This window comes from Pempheris klunzingeri, chromosome 3 (genome assembly GCF_042242105.1).
Source record: "Pempheris klunzingeri isolate RE-2024b chromosome 3, fPemKlu1.hap1, whole genome shotgun sequence".
In the NCBI taxonomy this organism is placed as follows: domain Eukaryota; kingdom Metazoa; phylum Chordata; class Actinopteri; order Acropomatiformes; family Pempheridae; genus Pempheris; species Pempheris klunzingeri.
Genome location: NC_092014.1, coordinates 8909833 through 8932886, shown reverse-complemented (window position 1 = coordinate 8932886; position 23054 = coordinate 8909833). Strand labels below are relative to the sequence as shown.

Below are 23054 nucleotides of genomic sequence, written 5' to 3'. Positions count from 1 at the left end.
GGCTGTTCTCCCCAGAGGCCTGCCTGAATTAATCATGGCTGAGCAGCCAAGCAGCCACTGGGCCGTAGCACAAAGCACAAACAGGCTTCTATGGTCTCCATGGAGAACAACATTGGAGGATGGCAAGGCTAAATGGTACGCCACAACATGAATTCATATCTATTGGCTGAACTAAGCTTGTATTTCAGGCTACTTGATCGTCAAACGAATTATGGCATTAGGATTCTTAGAAAGCTAAGATTTAAAATAGTAGTGTCAACAACGACAATGTCTGACATGAGGTTAATATTTCTACTACATGTAAAACAACCTAATCAGAACAAAAGAGAGAAAACATGAGCTGCATAATGAAGCTTTGAGGTAAAATTGTTGTCAATACGTTTACATCTACATTTTTATGCACATTTTCAATTTGCACTTTAAAAACCTGACCAGAAAGGCACAAAATGATAAAAAGATAAAATGTTGCAAAAAAAGGTTGGCTGCGATGGAAAAGGCTCACTTTGGATAGACCTTGACCTAGCTGTACACATTTCTGCTTATTCTGCTGTAGACAGAACATTCATGTCTTACTCACCATTTAATGCATCGATTTAACTCAAAATCCCAGAAAAATAAAGAGTACAAGAGGGAAGGTATTGAAGGTGTATGTAGCCACCAGGACCCCCATGTTAAAATATTTGCGTTAACACGGGGACCTCTTGTTGCAGGTCACCCCGTCTCTTTTAACCTTCCGCTGATTAAAAAAAAAAAAAAAAAAACACACCACAGGATGCACCTGGTACGGAGGGTGATGTATTAGAGTTAGTGGTGCTGACCTTGTAACATTCTCATGAATATATTCGTATGGAGATACCCTGGAGTGATTCACATTTTATTTTGCGAAAGTCTCCAAAACAAGCTGAAAACTAGGGCAACAACTTAATGGATATCAGGAGTAGCATTATCAAAAGGCATATATTTAAAGTGCGTATTTATATAAAGATTATGACTGCAGTGTAAATCATTTCCAGCCTTACTAGAAACCACTGAGACCACATGTTCTGGCAGTGAGCAGAGAATAGAACTGGTAAAGGTTTACTAAAAGAGCAGAGCTATTTGAGGTCTAGGATAAAAAAAAAAAAAAAAACATACTTCTAAGTCATTAGGCAGTCATGTGATGCTGAAGATGAGAGAAAGCAACAAATGACAGCCATTTTGTACCAAAGAGGAGGAAATTACCCAGCTAAAAGTAACAGGCAGAAACAGTGATGCTGCCAAGCCAAGGCTGCAGGGTTATGAGCCCCTCTATTCATTGTGCATGTGTGTGTCTATGTTGATGTCCGTCCTTCAGTGCTCTCCCTAATGAAATTGCAATTCATTCTATGGGTGAAATCATTTGGATATAAAGTCATTTGCCTGCAGGAGACGACAGCAGACACAGATAATGGAAGAGTGCCCGTGACAAATCTGTGCTCTCGTCTAGCATGTCTCTAGCTTGTCGGATGGTTTATATCAGGCTTTGAATTGCTCCGAACAATCAGGACACAGTACATGTATCACTTGATATCATCTGTCAATTTGTTTGTGCTAGACGTGAGGACAAGTCTAGGGGAAGATCTGAATGATCCTATGCTTGATTGTGTTGTTGAAAAAAAATATATGCAAATGTCATTTGAAGGCCATGTTAAATAAGCCCTTAACAAGAGGACTGTAAATGCCAGCGTATGTATTGTACCAGCCCAGCTTCACTGTGGTCTCCAATCCATTTTAAAACAAATAAAGGCAACAAAATACTCCAAAAATGGGCTCTCAGAGTGACCATGTTTTCACCACGCATCACTGGCCTACTTTTTCAACAGCTCTTCTAACTGGATTTCTTTTAACGAGCTCTCTTGTCAAACCACAGGCAGTTTGGCTTATACTTCCATGAGATTCCCCCCCCGCTTCCACACCACCAAAACCGAAACATCCATCACAGTGACCCAAAACATGATTCGTGATATGACAACATCTTATAATCCTGCTCTCTTCGCTGCTGATGTGAGACGTTGAAATGGTTCCAACAGATAGGGAGGTCAACCAAATAATCTGTCCCACTCAAATCCCTCTAGTGCTAGCGCCGATATGAGGGAATGAGCTTCTGGTGGAATAGATGAGAGGAAATAGTGAGGCAAAATGTATGTCTGATTATAAAACATTCATAAAAAGGTCCTTAAAATAAGCAGCGCTTCAGATGTATGCAAGATCAGCACAGAATTGGGAAAATCTTTCTAAACGTAATGGCAGTAATGAGCATGATGCATCTCCTGAGCTCATAGGTGTTCAGGAGTGTCTCTAGTTCAGTGTTTCATTTAACAAATCGTCTATTATTTTCTTTGAATATAAAGCTAAATATTTCTAAAGATATCAGTTGAAGGCATTTTCACTACATGACTGTTTTTAAATTCAGCCACATGGAACATGCAGTGTCTGAGCCAATTTTCTTTTAAAGGGTCTCTAACGTGAAAAGCGAACGGGGGATTGCTTGGATAAAAAAGTATGGAGGAATGGTGTCTACCAACCTCCTTTCACCAGCCAGTAATGTGTCAGCAGGAAATGGAAGTCCACCAACTTCCAGTGTAAACAAATGCATCCTACACAGTAGGCAAGGGCAGAGACTGCAAGCTAAATGAGGCATGATGTCTCTAGATACAAGTCAACGTAGAGTGTAGCACACGCTTAAGAGGACGACAATATTGTGGTGTTTTGGTGGTTTGGCAATGTTTCCATTTATTTGTAAACCCTCACAACATAGTTTTTGCCAACGTAACTTTATGTAATATCTGCTATGGTTTTTCATTTGCAAAAGCATTCAACAGAAAAACACTGGCTTCTATCATGATACATTGTTATCTCATGATGCTGCCCAGTACTGCTCTCTACACAACTCACACACACTCCCTTGATGCTACCTTTTAACAGACAACCACACCAAAGAACCAAAGAATAATCATTGATTACTGACAGTTGTGCTGTCTGGTTATGTGGCTTCTGTTGTTTAATAAATTCACAAAACATCACACCAACATCCTGCCTGGTGGATGAGCTTGCCACTCTACATTTGTCAAAGCAGGAGGAGAAGGTAAAGAGGGGACAATTATGCATGCAGTGACCATGGCATACACCCATTCAATGACTGCTATCTTATCTGACTCACTCACTTTATATTTAAGCTGTTATTCCAAATGCACTTCATTAATATTTTAGAGAAGTGGAACCAAACACTGTTTTTGTGTTGGAAGCAAACATTGAGATTTATTTACAAATGGATATAGTTAAGTTCAAATTGCTAGAATATTCTTGGGTTTTTACTCATTTAATTTATTTTCAATTAAAAAAAATGTACCATCTGACACTGCTGAGTACATTCTCTCTCATCAGTGCCTTCCTTACACTATGAGACACACTATGAGACAGAGAGCAGGGGTACGGCAAGGTGGAGAGAGATATTTTAACAGCTGGATTTCTAAGAATATCTTCAGACGGGCAACCAGCCGAGCTTTGGCTTTAAACAATGGCTGACAGTAATTTTTATACTACAATAAATGTGATAATGCCTCAGCAGTAGTCTGACCAACACATAATTTCCTTTGTTATTCCATTCATTTGCCTAAGAACACAGGTCTAGTACAACATGCAGAAAACAGTAGAAATTAGACAATACATCGATATAAGTGGCATCGAATTCTTTCATGTAACCACACAATATTTATCCTGCATTATATCATATGCAGTATTGTGTTGTTGACAAGACAAACAAGAAAAAAGGAGAGCAACTATATAATTAGGTCCTAAAGTAATTTCATCCAGATGGAAGACAGAGGATTTAGATTACATCAAAATGACACCATCCATCCTTCTATGGCCAGGCTGTTCCATCCTTGTGTGATGATATTACAAGTATGTCAGCATTCCTGTTTAAGCTCCCTACTTATGCTACCATCCTCCAAAGTATAACTTATAATTTCTGATAAACTGTACTTAGTTTTATTCCTCAATTCTAACCAGGAGCAGGGGGAGTGTAATGTAATCTCTAGCAAGAGTTTGTCATGTATTCATCACGCATGGCTCTCAAGTGGTGCCATCTACCACATACATAAACACAAGTACATGCATGCACTTGGATGACTTTTTGAACCAACGAGAGCCTAGATTTTGACCAATTAAAAAAGAAGAAAAGTATGAGCGAACATTACATTTACATTAAAAGGTGTATAGCAGAGCTCTTTAACACTCGCACCATCTGTCTGGCAATCTAAGTTAAGTTGCAGGGTGGCTGCCATTGTCAACAAAAGGAAAAGGTTTGTCAGGAAATGGTCCTCATTAGACATCAGAGTCCAGGCTTTAGGGCAGTCTTAATTCCAGATGTAGACAACCATAGTTGCTCTAAGTTGTTCTGGAAAACTTAAATGTTCAAAATGAAATGAATAAATGCAAAAGATCTGTTGACTGCATGAGTTTCTGCTTCAGAAAATATTTGTGTGGTCTCTGTTTGGAACAAGATGTCCAGTATTAATCAAATTCATGCCGGATATGTTTTCTCTGTTAATGTGAGGCGACTGTCAGACAACACGCATGGAAAGAGGTGATTTGATCATGAGGTAAACAGAGAATTTCATTGTTTGACACAGCAACGCCTCCGATTTTAGTTTGCATAGTGGCAGTAAAAGAAAGGCTGACTCTGTGAAACATGTTAAAAATAGCAGCTGGATCAGGGGGTGAAGGAGGAAAAGAAGAGATAAACACTAGTGAGGAGTTCCAGCCAGCTTTGATGGATGCATGGAGGAATGAAATGCAATTTTCAAGGACCAAACCTTGATTAGTCATTTCAATAGTAGTAGTATAATCAAATTACCCATATGCACACTGAAAGAGGCTTTGCTTGCTGTTATCATTCATCCTGTTCGCACCTTTAAAAAGATCCTTTCATAATGTGCTTTCAGTATATCTGGGGGCAAAATCTACATTCCTTGTTTTGCACAAAAATGTATTTATCTGAAACTAATACAGAACTTCAGCACTCCAAGATAGACAAAAATCTGTCAGAGTTAGAATATTTTTCGTATACAATTTCCTTGCAGTTTCAGATGGCGTCTCTCTCTGTTAAGTCGCAGTGGAAGGAAATTTTGTACTAAAAAGCCTGTACTGTTTATGTACAACCCAAGCTGACGTTAGCCATAAGCCTAAAATATGCAATCTGATTTGCTGAAAAAGAACTGACATGGTTTCTCGCAGTGTTTTATAGCTGAGGTCAGCCTCTGAACCACTAACATGATGAAACTTTTATTATATAAAGACATTAACCTTTGGTGAAAAGGAGCAGAAATGCTATTTCACACAGCAAATGCCATATGTTTAAAAAGTGCGACTACTGTTTAGGCCCTTACCTACTAAATCATTTCATCAAGAGAAGCTGTGTCAGGATCTGGGCAGCTTAGCACTTCAGTTAAACACTTTCCTGGGGGAAACCCTGAATGGAGAACCAGGAAAATGCCTGCAGCATATCCTAACATAGTTGTTCCACTCCAGCTGGCTTCCTGTGGTTTGTATGCAACTTCGTCACTGTGGCTTCCTGATCTCCTAATTCTGATCTCCAAAGATACTGAATACAGCACAGAGGAGTAATGATTTTGATGGCGCGAGTGTGGTTTAGTATGTTGATCCAGGCATGGAGGCAAAAGATATGTGGGTTGTCTAGCAAGCATGTTTTACTGTAAGTTTCTAAAAGTTGATTTTCATACTAAACTGAAGTGAACAAAAACCAATGGCAGCCAACACAGTCAGACAAACACAATGTGCATCAATACTCAATATGGTAATCTGTGTATGTTTAGTATATAGACTGAATGAGCATTAAAGTATGTGATTTGTTGGGCTAGGGGATGCAAAACTGTTGGTTCAGTCAGGACGGCACAAAGCCATGTTTTCGGATGTTTAAGATATTTGAGGCAGTTTCTTCTGGGACATCAAAACTTAAAGTTGAACCTGGGTGACTTGGGAATAATTCAGTCAAACATATGTGATGCAAAATGCCAAACTGATAACCTCAATGCCGTTCCAGCATGAGCACACTCGGCCTTTTAACATTTACTTTCAGCGGCTTGTGACCAGGTGCTGCCTGTCTGATGCTCCTGTCGATGTATGATGGCATTGCCTGATGCTGTGACAGGTGCGGTTTATGGGTTACTGCATCATTCTTTTGACATCTTAAAAAGGACTCCTGGATGATTGTTTGACATCGAATATGGCAGGATGAGCAATATCACATTCTATAAAATAGGATGCAACGTTGGCTTATCTATTATTTCATACACTCGTGACAACACATAGTAAAAATGCTGAAATATTTGCTGGTTCCATCATCTAAAATGTTACGATTTTCAGTTCAGTATTGTTAGAATGTGAATATTTTGTCTGGCAAAACAAGTAACTCCAAACAAACTAACTTGTAACTTGTGATGGGCATTTGTGCAGAGTGATTGGGTCAGTAAATCTACTTTTTTTAACATTCCTCTAGTATTACGCAAGTACCAAGAGACTAAAGGAAGACTGAACATTTGTCTTATCAAATATTGTCAGATTAATGTGGTTGCTCATTCTACCAAAATGTTGCAGTGTGTGTGTTTTAATGGTATCCACTGATCAACTTGAGTGTTAACCGCAAATGGTCTTGAGAGGCTTCCCCTGGGAAAGTTTGTGGTTTTAATCAGACATCTCAACAAACAGCTATTCCCTTCGCTTCATGTTACTCATAGATCGCACAGTTAATAAACCAAATATCTGCTTACTGCCTACAGTGTGAGGAGCTGTTACCAAATTACTCAGCCAGAATAAAAGGGACAGATGTCACAATGGATGTGTAGCTGCCAAAAAGGTTTTACATAATGCTTTTACATGTGCCCCACTGTTTACTGTTCTCAATTCAAGAGTATGCTCTGAGTTAGAAACCTCCTTTTACATCCTGAAGAGCGCTTTTATGATGACAGTTTCTACACACAGGTAAGAAGAATCGTGGAAATGGTTGTCCAATGGACGTTGCTATTGACAAGTAATGATCAACAGACATCTTCAAATACTGTTCAACTGCATGTTCACTTTCCTTCCTCTTCATCACTGGAAGAGAGAAATGCCTCCTCTGCGGTTCTGGCAAATAATCAAATATGTGGGTGTGTATTGCATGGCCTTCAACTCCCCCATCATACCCAAACAAGTTCATTAATTTAGGCTGTGCGTACTCCTCCACCTTCCACAACCTTTCCTCATTCTCCTCCTCTGTCTCCTGAAGAACTGGTATTTCAAGAAAGTGCAAACAAAGAGAGCTTATTACAGCAAATCAAACTTACTTATATCTTTCTGTAAATGAATATGCTTAAAGAAGACATTGTTCAAGTACTGTATTAATATATATCTTCAAACTTATTCAATAATTTTTACATTTAACAAAAACATATTTTCAAAGCACCAAGAGGGACCCTGTAAATAATAATATGGTGAAAATCAATAAGAATGCTCAACATCAAACCTGTAAGGATCATTACATTAATCATAATTGTTTACTACAAGACCTAATCTGTTGTAGATCAATTACATCTTGACAACTTCAGGAAAGTAATATCTTGTTCATTTAACAGGGATGATGCATATTCATAAACATTACAGTAAACATACCCAAGTTGGTGAAAAAAGTCTATTGTTTTATCTATAGTCCCTGGACAAATGTTACACACGTCAGATAAACATAATATTATTCATTTCTGTTTGAAACAGCACAATTCACTTGATACAGATAAAAAAAACTGACTGATAACCTCAGGATGACACCAAATTAAATCATAAAAGTCAGCAAACCTTTGATCACTATTCTGTGTTCACCAAAAACTACTTTGAGATCAATTACAGTTTTAGTTGCCGACATTGCAGCATTATTATGGCACTCAGGAAGGAGAGAGTTTCCTTTTGTGGTATGTGAGCCAGTGAGATGATGCAGTATTGCAGATAGTAATGGGTGCAAAGCACAGATTTATAGCCAAGTTTTACTTGTGGGGGGGGGGGGGGGGGGGGGGGGGGGGGATCTTTCAACATTGAAAATAAAACCTGTCAACTTGCAGTGTGAAACCATGTGGCATAAAAAACCATTTAGAGAGCCAGGCAGCACTGACTGACCACATCTGACAGAGAGGTTATTACATCGAATCTGAATGTAAAAGCCTTGGTTTAACTAAAATATCTGATAAGAAATCCTCTCCAAGATACAGAACCTGAACATTTTCAACAGTTAATACTGCCTTGCATGTGATGGCGCTGTATTTATTTATGGATTGCATCTCTTGCGTTGGCTGTATTCCCCACAGGTTGCATGCCAGACCTTGGCAACAGATGAGTTGCTGATGCAGAGTGTGAAAGCAGGTCAAGGGTAGAGGAACCATCTATGGGTCGGCAGTTAGGTTCGGCCAGGGGCCAGATTTTGCAGCACTGTTCACTGGAAAACCAACACAGACTTACAGGTGCAGTGAACATACAGGGCTCTGTGCAATGTATGTTCATCTGTTTGAATCTTATTTTCATTTCTTTTTTAATAAAATAGCTTCATATAAAGATGTCTGATTAATGATTGAATACCTCTTGCCATGGCCTAAGTGCGAGTACAGGTATGTACAGCACCCTTTCCCTTGACCCTTAGACCCTGTAAAATATCTACCACCAAGCATTAGTTTGATCTATCTAGTTTGATATCTATATATCTGCTGTTAACTACACTACAATCAAAGTCACATCAGCTCCTAATAGAGAAATGATCCCTCTCAAAACAATATATAGTGGACATCTGAAGAGTGACACTGGCTATTGTTTGGAACAAGACCGCTGTTGGAAAAGAGAGAAATCTTGCCATTATTTGTTTTTGTGAGACACAAATGCATCTGGTAAAAATTATACTCAATATTATATGTTAATATTAATGTAAGTACAGAACTACTTAGACTTGTCTATTTTGTAATGTTTCAGAGTTCATTTCAGCACCATGCACAGTCCATAGTATGAGCTATTAAATTGCTTCACACATTGTACACAGCAAAGCACAGTAGTCATTTGCAAGGCTTTATATTTACATTGTTATAACCACGTTATATTTCTGAATTTTTCTTTTGACGTAGCTCAGAAAGGAAATTTTCAAATTACATGGAAGCCAAATACATTTTGTCGAGGATCAGATTTGGCTTGCTCATTTCGGTCGACACCTAATCTAAGACATGTATTTATCTGTCTTTACAATTCAGATTCATGCAAGATTACGAAGCCACACCCCCAAGCTTCCAGTCATGGCAGAAGTTTGAATTGTATGCCATCTGGTCTCAGACACACACACGTTGTAGGTTTGCATGTAAAGCCTGCATACAGTACACGCATGCAATGAAAAACATTTCTCTGCTCAACAGATTAATGATAGTAATATGCATGGTAATATTTTGACAAACTAGATTTCAAACAACTAAGGGCTATGGGAAAGCAGATGATCCCTTAAGAACAGTCATGCATATAGAGTCATGCAGTATATCCCACAACTAATAGAGAGGAATATGCCACAGGCTAGGCTGCAACTGGAGCATTTGCTTACAACCAGAGAGGGGGAAAAAATCCTAAATGGTCACCATTGTGTCAGTATTCAGCAAGAGTTCTGTTAGACAAAGGTTGATTTGTTTGTGGCAAAGCAAAATTTGAATATCACCACAACCACCTATCCATGAATTCATAAAACTAAGAGCATGGTGAGCGTCTAAACCATAGTGGGCCATGACACCATCAGCTCTGTGCTGTGAAACCTACTGCACATTATGAACTAAACAAAGTACGAACTACAAACAACAGCATGGAATCATAGGGAGTTGCTAACTTAATAGCGACCGTGAGTGAGCCAGTTGTATCAACTCACAATGATGAGGTGTCTGTAAGCGTAAGAAGACTTTGTACAGCTAGAAGCTCACTGCAAACAGTGTTCTTGCGTGCAAATGGAAATTAGGGCTCTCATAGCTCCTATTCAAGACATACTGCACACTCAAATGTCTCAAATCATTGATGGTGTTAATATTGACATACCTTATTAAGTATATAAAAATCTGCATTTCATTGGTAGAAAATAGCTCAACGTCGTCTACTGTTTTAGATGAGCTCGATCCTTGCAAGGGAGTTCTGTGCTGAGATAAAGCTGACCGATTCTGACCCATCTATGTCATGAACTTGCCCATCTCCGTGAAACTGCACAAATATATTTTCTAATATATGCTGATCGAGACGCAGCATTCACAGGATGAGTCTCACATTCAAATTCATTGTGGCTGGAGCCAGAGGCTTGAACTCATATGGCTGGGGACCACGGCTCCCCATCACAGTAATGTCTGCTTCGGGATTTTCTGGAGGGGAAAAAGTCCTCTGTGTAACAATGCCTTGTGATTCTGTGTCTGTCTGTCTGTCTCTGGCCAGGACATCATATCACTGAGCATCCTGCCCCTAAGCCCTTTGTCCACTTTTTAGCATTTTTCACAATTATGCAGTAGGTCACGTTAGGCTAACGCTTGGGGGTGAAGTTAAACTTTAAAAGCTTGTTGGAAAGATTTGCTAAACACTGAACAAACCTCATTTAATTTGAGGGTAGGGAGGGAAGGGTAGAAGAGTCAAGAAAGGTCTGGTATCAAGCCTTACACTGCTGTGACATAACGTTGTTGAAAAACCATTATTATTATCATACCATCATTATTATTAGAATATAATCTAATTGGAAATAAAATGCAATTTCACATTTTCACGATTTTTGCACAATGTACCATTTGCCAGATTTCCAGTTCCATCACAGTGAGCCTCAGTACAGTATATTAACTAATAAATCAGCCTAAAAACAAGGAAAAGGGTAGAAGACAGTGCTGCACTACACTAGAGAGGAAAAACGTGTTGGGATTCAGGCACACTGCATTAAACCTGTTAGAAGCTTCTGTGATCTCACTTAACAATTATATTGTGTCTTCCCTTGAGAAATCTTCCCCACTGGAACTAAGGTGAGCCCACGCCTTAAGCCACATATCAAAATTTGTTTTAATATTCACACCTTTCTCAGCATCCAACACTGAAACCTGGCTGGCAGGCAAGCAGTATTAGCATATCATTACACTCCGTACTGTGAAGACAAGATAGCAGGCTGGGCCAGGAGGTTAATATTGCCTCCTGTTTAGCAAAAAGCTCTGCTCTAGTGTCCTAATGTGTCAGTTGGGCCACCACCATGCTAAAACAATCAGGAGGCAGTCGTTTTAGTGTTTGCATGAGTGTAACCAGCACTTTTCATTGTTGACAAACAGATATTTGATATCCAGTGAATTCGCATAATCCTTATTTCAAGAAGGAGATTAACTTCCATGACCAAGGTCAAATGTAAAGTTATACACTCCAATTATAGTGCTGCATCTATTGGAAAATGTGCTGTTTGTACAACTGTTCAATGTAAGCCGCAGCTCATCTCAAGAAGAACCTAAATTCTAAAAATGAAACTTTCAGATAGAAAGCTTTACCAATGAGTTAGTTAGCTAAACCTTGCTAGTCAGGGAAGCCTACATAGGATAGCACAGTTTACACAGCTAACCACAATACAATAATAGGAATTAAAGGAAGTACTGCATAACACCAGCTCATTGGTGACAACATCACCAGAATGTGCAACAACAGACCTAGGAAAACAAAAAACAGACCTTCCATTGCACCTCAAAATATATAAGGATATTTTGTACGTGACAAAGTAAAGAAAAAAATGTTCCAATCAGGGAAGTTTTGCCAGCAGGTAAGAATGTGCCCTCAGACATCTCCCTTTGGAGTTGGGTTAACTATTGGTTGGATGGAGACTCTGGAGCAAACACTGGATAAACTGAAGGAACAACAACCCTTCTGTGGAAAAATGTGGAGGGGAATGAATTCAGTACGGCTGAGATGTCCATGTTGCCACTGGTACAGTGACTTGAATAAGCAGCTAGAAAACGGATGGGCGGGTGAAGGGAAGGACACTGCAAAAGCCCAGTGGCTTGTAACATGTGCGTCTATGTGTGTAATGTGAGCAACTGCGTGAAGCTAAAGCTGCACTAGGCAAGCTCATGTGAAAACTAAAAGTCAAATGAGGGCTGTAGCAGGGAACGGAATTCAGTCTCAACCACAGCGTAGGTTTGCTCTTTTTGTGGGACGTGGTCACTAGTGGGGAGATTTTCTCTCTACACAGAGGGAAAGAAAAAATCAAAAGGCAAAACGAAAGCTAACTTATCGACAACCATGTACTTTCAAGAGAAAGCTCTACCTTCACTGACGGCCAGTACGCACAAACACAGTAAACACAAGCAAAATAACTGTACTCTTATTGTCATTGGAGTGAACTGACCTTAGCTATTCTCTGAATGCTGCAGTATTTGTCTGCATACCAAAAAAAGGGTAGTTTCTAAATGCCCCTGTGGAGAATTCAGGGGCACAGTTTAATTAGCTGTTTGCTCTTAGACGTTCACCATCAAACAGTTCCTGTTCCCTGTACAGCTTCCTCCAACATAACCAGTAGGCTTCTGTTAAACTGCCTTTGTGAGCTGCCATCGTTTATAGATGTAACAATAAGAGGAGAGATGTAGGCCAAAAAGTAGACTACATTATGGCCTAAAAACAGGCAGAGCCACTACAATCATAGTTGCAGAGGAAAGACTTATGACTGGCTAATCCTTCATTTAACTCTGTAGTTTTAAGGCAAACTTGAGCTTGAATGCTTTGAATGGAGTCTGCTGTTGATTGAGAGGCACAACTCACCGAGGAAATATGGCTTCAATCAATTTATTGACAGCAAAAGCTGAGGACTACCAAGCCACAGATTTAAACACATCATACTAACATAAACTGTAGTCTCTTTCAAAGGTTTTCCCCCCCCAGAATAATTGGTATATATCCCGACAGCTTCAAATGCAAACTTTCAAGTAAACAGATGTCTATTGGGTCGCCTCTTCAAGAACACTTTACACAAAAAACTTTGGAAAGCATAGCATCCTGGAGAAAATGTATTCTGTTTCTATGTTTACCAACTGTACACACAAACCAATTAGTGTACAAATAAGTGCCTTGAATAATTAGTCTACGAATAAGTGCACTAAATTCAAGCGAATAAATAATAGAACTGTGCTCACTGGGCTGAATCGTGTATAAGCAATGAAGCTAATTGATTATTCTGTACTGCGTCAAAATTCTGACAGTCAGCAGAGAAAACAATACAACAGAGTTGTCCATGTTTTAAAGCAATTACCAGGGAAAGACAAAACAATCGTTGAGCTAGTTAAGCACCAACTTGCCATATGGAATACATTTTCATAACCACTGTGCCCAAAGAGAGGTGTGAAGCAAACATACTGTGATATGGGCTCTTTACGACAGTGCTAACAATACTCAAAAATTTATGTTGAATTAGAAAATAAAAAAAAATACCCTCCCAGAGATACTACAACAATATATCTCAAGCTTTTTCAAACAAATATCTCAGTTTTGGTGTTGCCGAAGACATTAGTCTCTTGGTTGAGACACATTTCTTTCAAACAGTGTTGAATCCCGAGGCCATGTGCCTGTTTGTCAGCACACAGCTGGTGATGAGGCATGATGGGTACATTATCTGATCTGCTCGGGGGCTGAATAATGACAGAGGTATACAGGTAAACAGAAAACAGGCATCCCAGCAGTGGCCACTTAGAACCAGTTACAATTAAACGTCATGCCGACTGGTCAAACCTGTGTGCTCACCCTTCAGACGCTCATTGTGTTGACTTAACGGCTCTAACAGTCAATAAGGTGTTCCAGACAAAATGGTGTAATGGCCACAAAAATGGCTGCGGCTGGGATGCAGCAAGCATGGGAGGTAATGTTGAAAACAAAACAAATCGTACATTTAGGACAATAAACACAGTTTGATCGTGCTTATTTAGACAACAGTGCTTGAGAGTCTCAAACAGCTTTCAGCTACAATAGGGAAAGAGGAAAAAGGTGTGACCGTGGAATTGGGCTGATGCGACAGATAACAGGGAGAAGCAGATAGGGTTTCATTCATGTGTCAGATTAGAGGGCTCTTTGTTACTGCCAGAGAGGGCAAAGCATGCCTGGAGAGAGGACAAGGATCGCCCTCACTCCCCGGCCACTTGTGTTATCGTGTGCAACTGAAGGGGCAGTTTGTGCGTTTGTTGCATTCCTGTCCACATCATATGAACATTGGCAGGGAATTAAAATGAGCTGCCATCTTGATCCTGAAGGTCACAACTCCAATTTTATTGCAATGATTACTGGACTTGAGGTCACATTTTCACAATTACACCAAACTCACTTAGAACTCCTAATTTCCCTGCTGCATTCTTTTAATGGGAGGAGTAAGATTTGCATGGTTTACCCTTTAAATGTTTCATACAAACTTTCTCGAAGACATCAATAGGCGTAAGTGAGAAAGTGTGCTTTTTAAGATCTTCAAAAATGGCAAACATGACTTTCATGGTTGTATTAGAACTTGTCCTTGGGGTTTATAATATCTCATCATCTAACTGCAGCCATTCTTCGTTAGTTAGTAAAACATCTTCTGATACCAAAAGTAAAGCCAGTAAAATCAATTTCACGATATAAAAACCTGATACATTATAAATTGCAGAGCACAGCTACTTTGCATGATTCTTCCCTGCAGTGGTGTGTAGGAAAGGTACTAAGTAGACTATTTAAAGAAACACAAGGAAGATGCGGTTTGTGGAACAATTAATTTCACTTATGACAGCCTATCTCAAAGGAGGATCCCTGTCAACATCAGTACAAGAGATGATAAAGTGGGCAACAACGCCTCAAACAAATACTGTGCATGTTCAGCCAAAGAATGACACCTTAAAATAATCCTGAACAAATATGATAAAACAGATTTTTCTCTTTGACACAGACAGAGGTATGGAAAGCTTGAAATTTAGAACAAAGCAAGGCGTCTACTTTTTCTGCAGTTGCCCTTTATAAAGGAAACTAAACACTGGCACATAACATAAAATATTTATAGACCTGAAACATAAGAACACTTAAAGCTATAGCTGCAGCCAAATATACATTTAATAAATTGTATATAGACCGGCAGTACAGTATATTGACTGGCTCAAGAGAAATAAGAACATATGTAGAAACAACTTCCAAAATTAGACATTTAACATTAAAATATGAAGCCCATTGATAGAAAATAATTTTAGATATGAACTAATGCGTTCTATGAATTACTGTAATGTTCTAAATAATCATCAGACTGCTGTTTTCCAAAGAGTTCTACGACAGAACAACATCACTTTGGGTTGTGGAGCCCTGCGACATGGATAACTATAGTTTCAGTGCCCAAAATGGGCATATCAAATATGAAGTAAATCCTTACGAAATACACAAATCCTATTAAATGTTAAATGTGTGGTTTGTTACAGACCTATGTCTTTGGCATTCTTTGCAGTAAAGATAAAAAAGGAAACCAATATCACCATAATGTAATGTTTCACCTTTGTAAGGAAAATAAATGATGACTAGAGCTCAACCATGAGCATGGATAGCTTTAATTTCCACAAAGCTAGCAGTCAACCCTGTGACCTTGTCTTCAGGTAAAGCCAAAGTTACATTCCACACCACAAACTCACCCATCTCCTGTGTCACTTGACAGAGGAGCCCCTCACCTTGCTCATGCCCAGAGCTTTACATTAGTCAATGGTTTACAAAGACCTGGAAGACTCTGTGCTCTACTCGGTGGAGGGCAGCACTGTAATGTCAAAGAATGAAAACTGATGTGATATTGTTGCTCAACACTTATAGGTGCATTTTGATTTTTGGAATATGATGGGTCTTTTTGTTGGCTGACTGACATAATCAAGGCCCAATAGTGTCGGCCTTTACTGGTTCCTTACAGAAATATCAGTATCAGCATATACAGCACAAACAAACTTTATATATCAGACTCCATTGTTTGATAAAACTATTTAGAACATGAGTTGACAGAAAAGCAGATCTCAGTTGATGATGATGGTGCAGAGTCTGTTTAGAGCACCTTTATTGTCCAAGGTGATCTTTTTTAAGTTCATCTGATATTTAGTCTCTCTTCTATTATAATTCTATAGTTACATGATTATCATAAAGACCCTTATGCCCCAACATTTGCACACCATTGTTTTCCTGCATAAGGACACCTCATGGGGCAATATCAATATCAACATTAAAATAGGAGCACGCGTCAAAGAAACAAAAGGAACCAAGTGCAGGGAACACTCACTCTGAATTGTGGAAATCATCTGTCTCATCTATTATTATCCTACAGAAGGAGATGTGTCATCATGTATTAAATTAGCCAATTGCATAAACACGTGCTACGATGAACTAAGTGTTCGCTAGCTAACCTCGCCTCCAGAATTAACACCCCACTTTGCAGCTCCTTGCAGCTTTAGGCGTATTGTTTTGGTTAGCCAGACCAAGAAAACCAAAACTATGCTGCTTCCTGTAAAAGAGCTCACACATCCTGACTTCATGCTGCATAGCTAAAAATGAAGTAAAAGAGTGACTGGTGAAAGAAGTCAAACATTTACCTAGCCCAAGAATCCCGGCTATTCTTCTCAAGAGGTGGCACACTCTGGCTAAAACGTCAGTGACCATTGGACTTAAATTTGACGGGCAGCCAGAAGAAATGGCTTCCGTGGCTTCTCTGCCTTGTCAGGTGATCAGCTTTCTTAACAAACACCTTTGTGTGGTGCAAGAAACATACTGTATAATCAGTTTGATCTTATGGGCTGCTGCCCAGCGTTTTACCTCAACCAGAATGGTTTTGGGTTTGGTGCCACAAACAAAACACTGAGATGACAGTGATAGAAAACTGCCTGAGGCTATAAAGTATAGCATTGATTCTCAGTGGGGATTGGGAGATGCCCTTTCACATTATCATTAGTCCTTTGATTCAGTCCAGACCATTTGGCTTGTTGCTGTTTTAAAGGCCAAAAGGTTAAATATGTGTTTAAAGAGGGTTTTTACATCCTAATTTGTGCAGCCTTGCATTAACATTTGTTTTCATTAAATGTTTTCACGGACAATAAAAACCAAAACTTTAATAAATACTGTTAACAATAAAACCTTAAAAGCCCTGCAAAACCACAAAGATGTTTCAATTAGCCCTGTTCTCGGGCTAAAGGTGGAGGGAGCTCGACACGCCCCCACACAGACTTCAGGAGGTCTAAACAGGCAACAGAAGTGACAACACCTGTGTGGGTGGACCCAGTGTGCAGGGGCTTTAATAAAAAGTGAGATTAACGCTAAAATCTAACTTTCAACAGATTGTCCCACTGCACAGCAAAGCTGGCAAATGTACAGAGAGAGATTAAGTGTTTACCTGCAACTTAATCTAATCGGCCACCTGAAGTAAATCTGAAAATATGCCATATCTTGAAGTGTGATACTACTGCGCTTATGCTTGATTTCACTGCATGAAAAACTACATTAAAAAGGATGAATCCAGTATTTTTAAACTTAGGCCCCATTTTCATATATTTTGGGTTTGAAATGACTGATGGGTACAAAACGTTTCTGTCCTGTGAATCGCCTCATCAGTCAGCCCGTAACGGGCTATAATGGCTGTAATGTGGCCCATTGCGGTAAGCTCACCTTCAAAGGACATTCACTTAAAGTGCTTCTTTTTTGCTACCGACAGGCTCATAGTATTATTAAATATAACAATAATAGTATTATTAAAGTGTCTGACAACATTACAGAAAGGATCCCTACAGAGACAGACTTGTACGATCCTTTGTGTTTAACCACAAACAGCTGTTGTGCCGCCACCAGACTCCACTGACAAAAAGTAATTTCACCTTGCAGAACATGGTAGTCGCTAGGATAGTTGCCTTGACTTTGGTGTTTCAACATGTTAGTTTGGATCTGAACTAACTCTTAAACAACACCCAAGTCACACAGTAACACAAACATGTTTAAGGTATTTCTCTTGAGAAAACTATGTTGTATTTAACCAAATACAGTGTGAGGCTCGTGCAGCGAGGGGGCTGCAAGTAAGACACTACTGAGACAGAGGACTCTGGCCAATATGGTAAATCACATTTATCACCTGAGTGGAGGGCGAGCAGAGGGTGCTGAGCATAATGAAATGCACAGTGTCATCTCTCAAGGTTCCATGGTAAACACTCGGTACCAGGGATACAGGCAGAGCAGCTGATCACGGATATTTCTGTCAAAACATGTGCCCGGCTGTCTCTGTTGTGCAATAACTTATTTTTCCAGATAACAAAAAATGCTAAATAAAAATAAGCATATAGTGAGTATTAACTATTTCTCTTTGGAATGTGATATTTTTATCATATATGCTCATAAATTGAAAGTCACAACTAGCAGTGACATGTTTTTTTTTACTGTCATTTATAACAAACTGAAAAACGGTGTGTAACCCAGAGATGAGTGATGGGCATCTCTATCCAAAACTATTCCAGTCAATATTTAGCTCTTATTAGAACACAAAGTAAACATACAAAACATGTCACTTCAACAATAATGAGCCACTCACAAAGTTGGCACTCTGCCTTTACAGCTGAAATTCCTCCTGGCCTTATTTTCAAATGCGCACAAGATGATCTTGTTCATTGATTTGCAATAAAATTAACATTTTTGCATTTAAACTCCTTCAAGGAGCAAATCATTGTGGACCAGCTCAGTGCTACAGCTGAAATGATTAGTTGATTGACCAATTTGTTGATCGATTAAAAAAAATTATAATAATTATCAGCTACTTCTTTGCTGGTTCGCACCAGGACTTCGCGGTTGGCTCTCTGTGTGGATGATGGGAAGAGCTTTGTATTCAGCAGTGCTACAGCCTCAACAGCAGAAATGTCTCTACTACAGTTTCATTTGCCTCCATGGTGGGGGTTGGTGTTGGAGCAAACTTCTGTGACTACAGACATGGAGGATGAGCCTCATTTTTCTAAAAGGACTCCATTGTGTTGCCACAGTGACAAAGCAGTTTTGCAGGTTCCACTTTCATCTTCACCCCCTCTCTGCCTCCCTCTCTCTCTCTCTCTCTTTCCCTCCCACCTAACGAGCCCAACTCTAGCTGAGCATGCTCTCTCCTTCAACGTTAAACTTCCTTGTTAGTTTCATTCATTCTCATGCAGGTGCTATAAAGTCATTTCATAACCTCAGCAGCCAAAGGGCTATCAGTGCTGCAGACAGACAAAGCTGGATAAGGACTTTAGGGGTGGACAACAAGTAGTAGACAGATAAAGCGCACACATACACAAATACACACACACACACACACACACAGCCTGACCTGGATGTGTCACAAAAAGCACCAGCTGACTTGCTTCAACAGCTTTTCTGCCATTGGTCATCATGTCTTATGTAATTAAAAACTGAGGAGCAGTGCATTTTTTTCAATCTTCGATCAACCCTAAAAATGACACATGCCAGAGCATCAAAAAGATCATAGTTTGATAATAATAGAATGTGATAAGCATCTTAAACTAGACCAGTATTCAGGAGTACGCCAACACACTGTGAAGCTGTTTGGTACACCATAAATTAAGAGTATGCTGTTTCGCATAAGGTCAATGAGGGCACACAGGAAAAAAGTAATGTAGCATGTGACTCATGACAGTTTCCAATGTGAGCTGCTCACTATAAAGCCACAGTAAAACAATTGGTGCTGCAGTATCCCTCTTAAATTTTGTGAAGCCTTATAAGATCATCAGCGCCTTTCTATGCAGAGGAGGGTGATGCCAGGCTTTTCCCAACGTTTAGATGTCACTGTCAGTACTACAGGGTGACGGTGCTATCTAAGGCCTATCCTGAGCTCTCATAATCAGCTTACCAGGTTGAACACCGTCTCCACAATGTCACGGTTGGAAACTTCCCCAACTTCCACCAGGCCAGCGAGGACGGCAAATTTCATCCTTATCCCCCTGATAGGCACTCCGGGGTTGAGCGCCATGGCGCCTGATCTCCCGTCCTTTCCATCACCTGGCTGCGCGGCGCCCGCGGTCTCTTCGCTAGCCATTGCTAAGGAAGGACGGGACAGGTGGCGTTCACAGGTAAGGCACCTGTTCACCCTCCAATGGTGACGATGTCGGAGGAGAAAGAGGGATCTACCTCCCCTTCAGCTGAGTTGTTGACAGTCTGCAGGCACACAAACAAAGCGTTGTCCTCCCCATCCAAAACTGTTTGGCGAAAGTGGGAAAAAACAGGCGCAAAGGGAATTTGTCAGCCGCTGACACTGCGAGGCTGGAAATGTCACCGCTTCACTCCTCGGTGAACTACTCCTCTCCCCCGGTCCGTAACTTGATAGCAGACCGATGGATTAATGCCGTTTAAAGCCGCGAGGAAGTGTGGTGCAGGTAAAAGGGGGGGAGGCAGGTGAGGCAGAGGTCGCCCTGAACGTGTTTTCTCTCCGCTCGGTCAAATGGCAAACGAGGGTACGGTGACTTTAATACCTCCGTACAGCAGAGGAAGTTGCTATTGTCACTGAGTGCAGACACTTGACAGGTAGCGCGCCTGGCAGAAGCGGAAAAAACTCACAAACTGGAAGCGGGGCAAGTCCGTCAGCAGCCCCGGTGGGAGTCGACAAGGGGACGGAGGTCCGCTCGGTCCTTCCCCGGTAAACTCCACGGACTTGCCTAAATGTCAACGTTAACCCAGCTGCGCTGCAGTCTCTTCCTGATTTACCCCGGTAGCTTCAGCTCGTCACCGCCATGACAGTGTAGCCCTTGAGTGAGCGGAGCATGCGCAGTGGGGAGCAGAGTCCAGTCAGCTCAGAGGCAGGTGTGTCGCTCAGGTGGTTTTCTAGCGCGACTCGCTGGGACTCGGTTAAAATCAACAGCGCTTCCGCTTGCATGCAGACACAGCGACCTTGGTTTCATCATCCTAACAGTGATGTAACGTCACTGCATTTACTCAAGCACTGTACTTGAGTACAATTCAGAGGGACTTTACTCAAATATTAAAGGTCCCATATTATGCGAAATGCGCTTTTAATGTCTTTTTAGCATACATTTTGCATAAATGAGAAAAGATCATCCTCTCTCTTTTTCTCCTGCTCCATTTTTCAGCAAATGTGTGTGAAAACACACCGTTTAGATTTTGCTCCCCTTGTGATGTCATAAGTTGATCTGTTGATCATGTGACCTCTTCCAGCCTTTCAGTAGGCTGATTGTCCACCATGCTGTCCCCCTTTGTTTTTCCTCACCAACACCAGCTCTCGGCAACACGAAGAGCTCACAGATTGGTCTGCTCTTCTACAACGGAGCGTGCCGAAAGAGGCTGGAAATCGCTGCAGCAGCCATGTCTGATATGAAAAGCACTTTCTTGTATCTATATTTTTATCTGAATAAAGCTTTGGATTTAGGACTTGTAGTGGAGTATTATTACACTGCATTACAGCCTCTACTTACATAAAGGATGTGAATACTTGTCAAAGGTCAATATTTCTCTGAAAGCAAAATATACTGTTGTATTGCTTTAATCTCCTGTGGCTTCACCCTAAAAAGGAATTTAGGCCTTTAATGCACCAGTTAAGAAACTGAGAAGGGAAGTATCTTTATGTACTTTTATGTACAAAACCCAGAAGCATCTGAAGAAATTTATGAGAAAACTATCATGTTGTCTTTGACACAGGGCTGCATACTGCATGGCAGAACAATAAACCTGTTACTCATGTAGTAGCCTATGATGCATTCTCAGTTATATAAATCTTGGTAAAATATTCAGTAACATTAGAGGAAAAACCACAGAATACAACAGATGAAAAAACACCATCATTTTAATTCAATAATACACTGCTGTACCATCCTATGAGTCCCCAGAGGGAAACTGAGAACTTTTGCTCAAGGTCATTTAATATGTTGAACAAACAACACAGTGTGAAAAAACAGAGGAGGGGTTGAAATGTATTTAGAACTTTGTTTTTCTGCAGCACTACAGCGCATTGACAGATGTCTGCATCCTGAGGCAGTGGAAAGCAGACATTAAAGCAAAGTGACAGCTCTGCTTTGCTTGCCTTTTCAAATCAGCACCAACCGCCCATGTTATGCGAGATGTTTACATAGCTGATAAGAAGATGCAGTTTCATCCATGTGTGTTATTGCATGAAGGAAAATCCCATCTAGAAAGTTGGTATCTTTTATGTATTTCTACATATTCATGTAAATATGTCTAAAGAATTAGTCTTCTCCTTTCTTTGCTCATCACATCTGGTGACATCATATTTGCTTTGAGCAACTATGAGTGTTGTATTGTTACCTCTGACCTCCCAGTAAAGTGTAGCTGAGCCCTCAGGGACACTGGGAGTCATGGAAGCCAGCAGCACCACCCATGAGACACAGGCCTCATCTCTGATGTAATGAGCTGAAATCAGCAGACTTGTTCACTGCAGCCCAAAGGTAGACCCTTTTAAATACAGCTTTGCAAAGCTGTTACTGACCTTTGAATTGAACATGGAGCATGCCCTATTATTTTTCTAACTGGGATCTATAGAGATAATGAGACTCCAAGCACGAAACATTCAGTGGCATATCAAAGGGTTGCTGTAATTACCTTTTGCTCTCCTCCTGCCATCCTCTTTGAGAGGCGTACTATCTGAGCAGATGATTATCATTTCTGCAAGTGATTTAGTGAAACAAATAAACCAATGAGCATTTAGAGTTAAATCTAAGATTGTGTCCGACTGAAATTCGCCTTAAATGCCTGCAAAGCTCAGAAAAATACATTAATGATGATAAAGAAAACTTCAAACAGATTGAATGTGTCCAGTGATTTAATTTTGATTATACCACGGTCTGGGTGAATTCTTGATTCTGTTTGGCTGCTGGGTGTTCATTAAAAAGTGATAATGGACACCTACTAAGTAGTTCTGGTCAAACTGTCTCTTCACCGTCTTAAATTAATGCGCTGCCTGGAGTAACCACAGCAACAGTGACGTAATCAGAGCCTCTGTTTACAATTTATTGCAACTCCTCATC

General features: G+C 40.2%; 1 protein-coding gene across 1 annotated transcript in view; it reads right to left on the bottom strand.

The window, feature by feature from the left end:
* lrba (LPS-responsive vesicle trafficking, beach and anchor containing) overlaps window positions 1–20782 on the bottom strand; it is a 182417-nt gene extending 161635 nt beyond the window's left edge. Inside the window, exon 1 of the mRNA XM_070827863.1 lies at window positions 19913–20782. Within this exon, the coding sequence (XP_070683964.1) occupies window positions 19913–20098 (186 nt within the window). The 5' untranslated portion in view covers window positions 20099–20782. The remainder of the gene's footprint in view (window positions 1–19912) is intronic.
* Between the last annotated feature and the right edge of the window lie 2272 nt (window positions 20783–23054).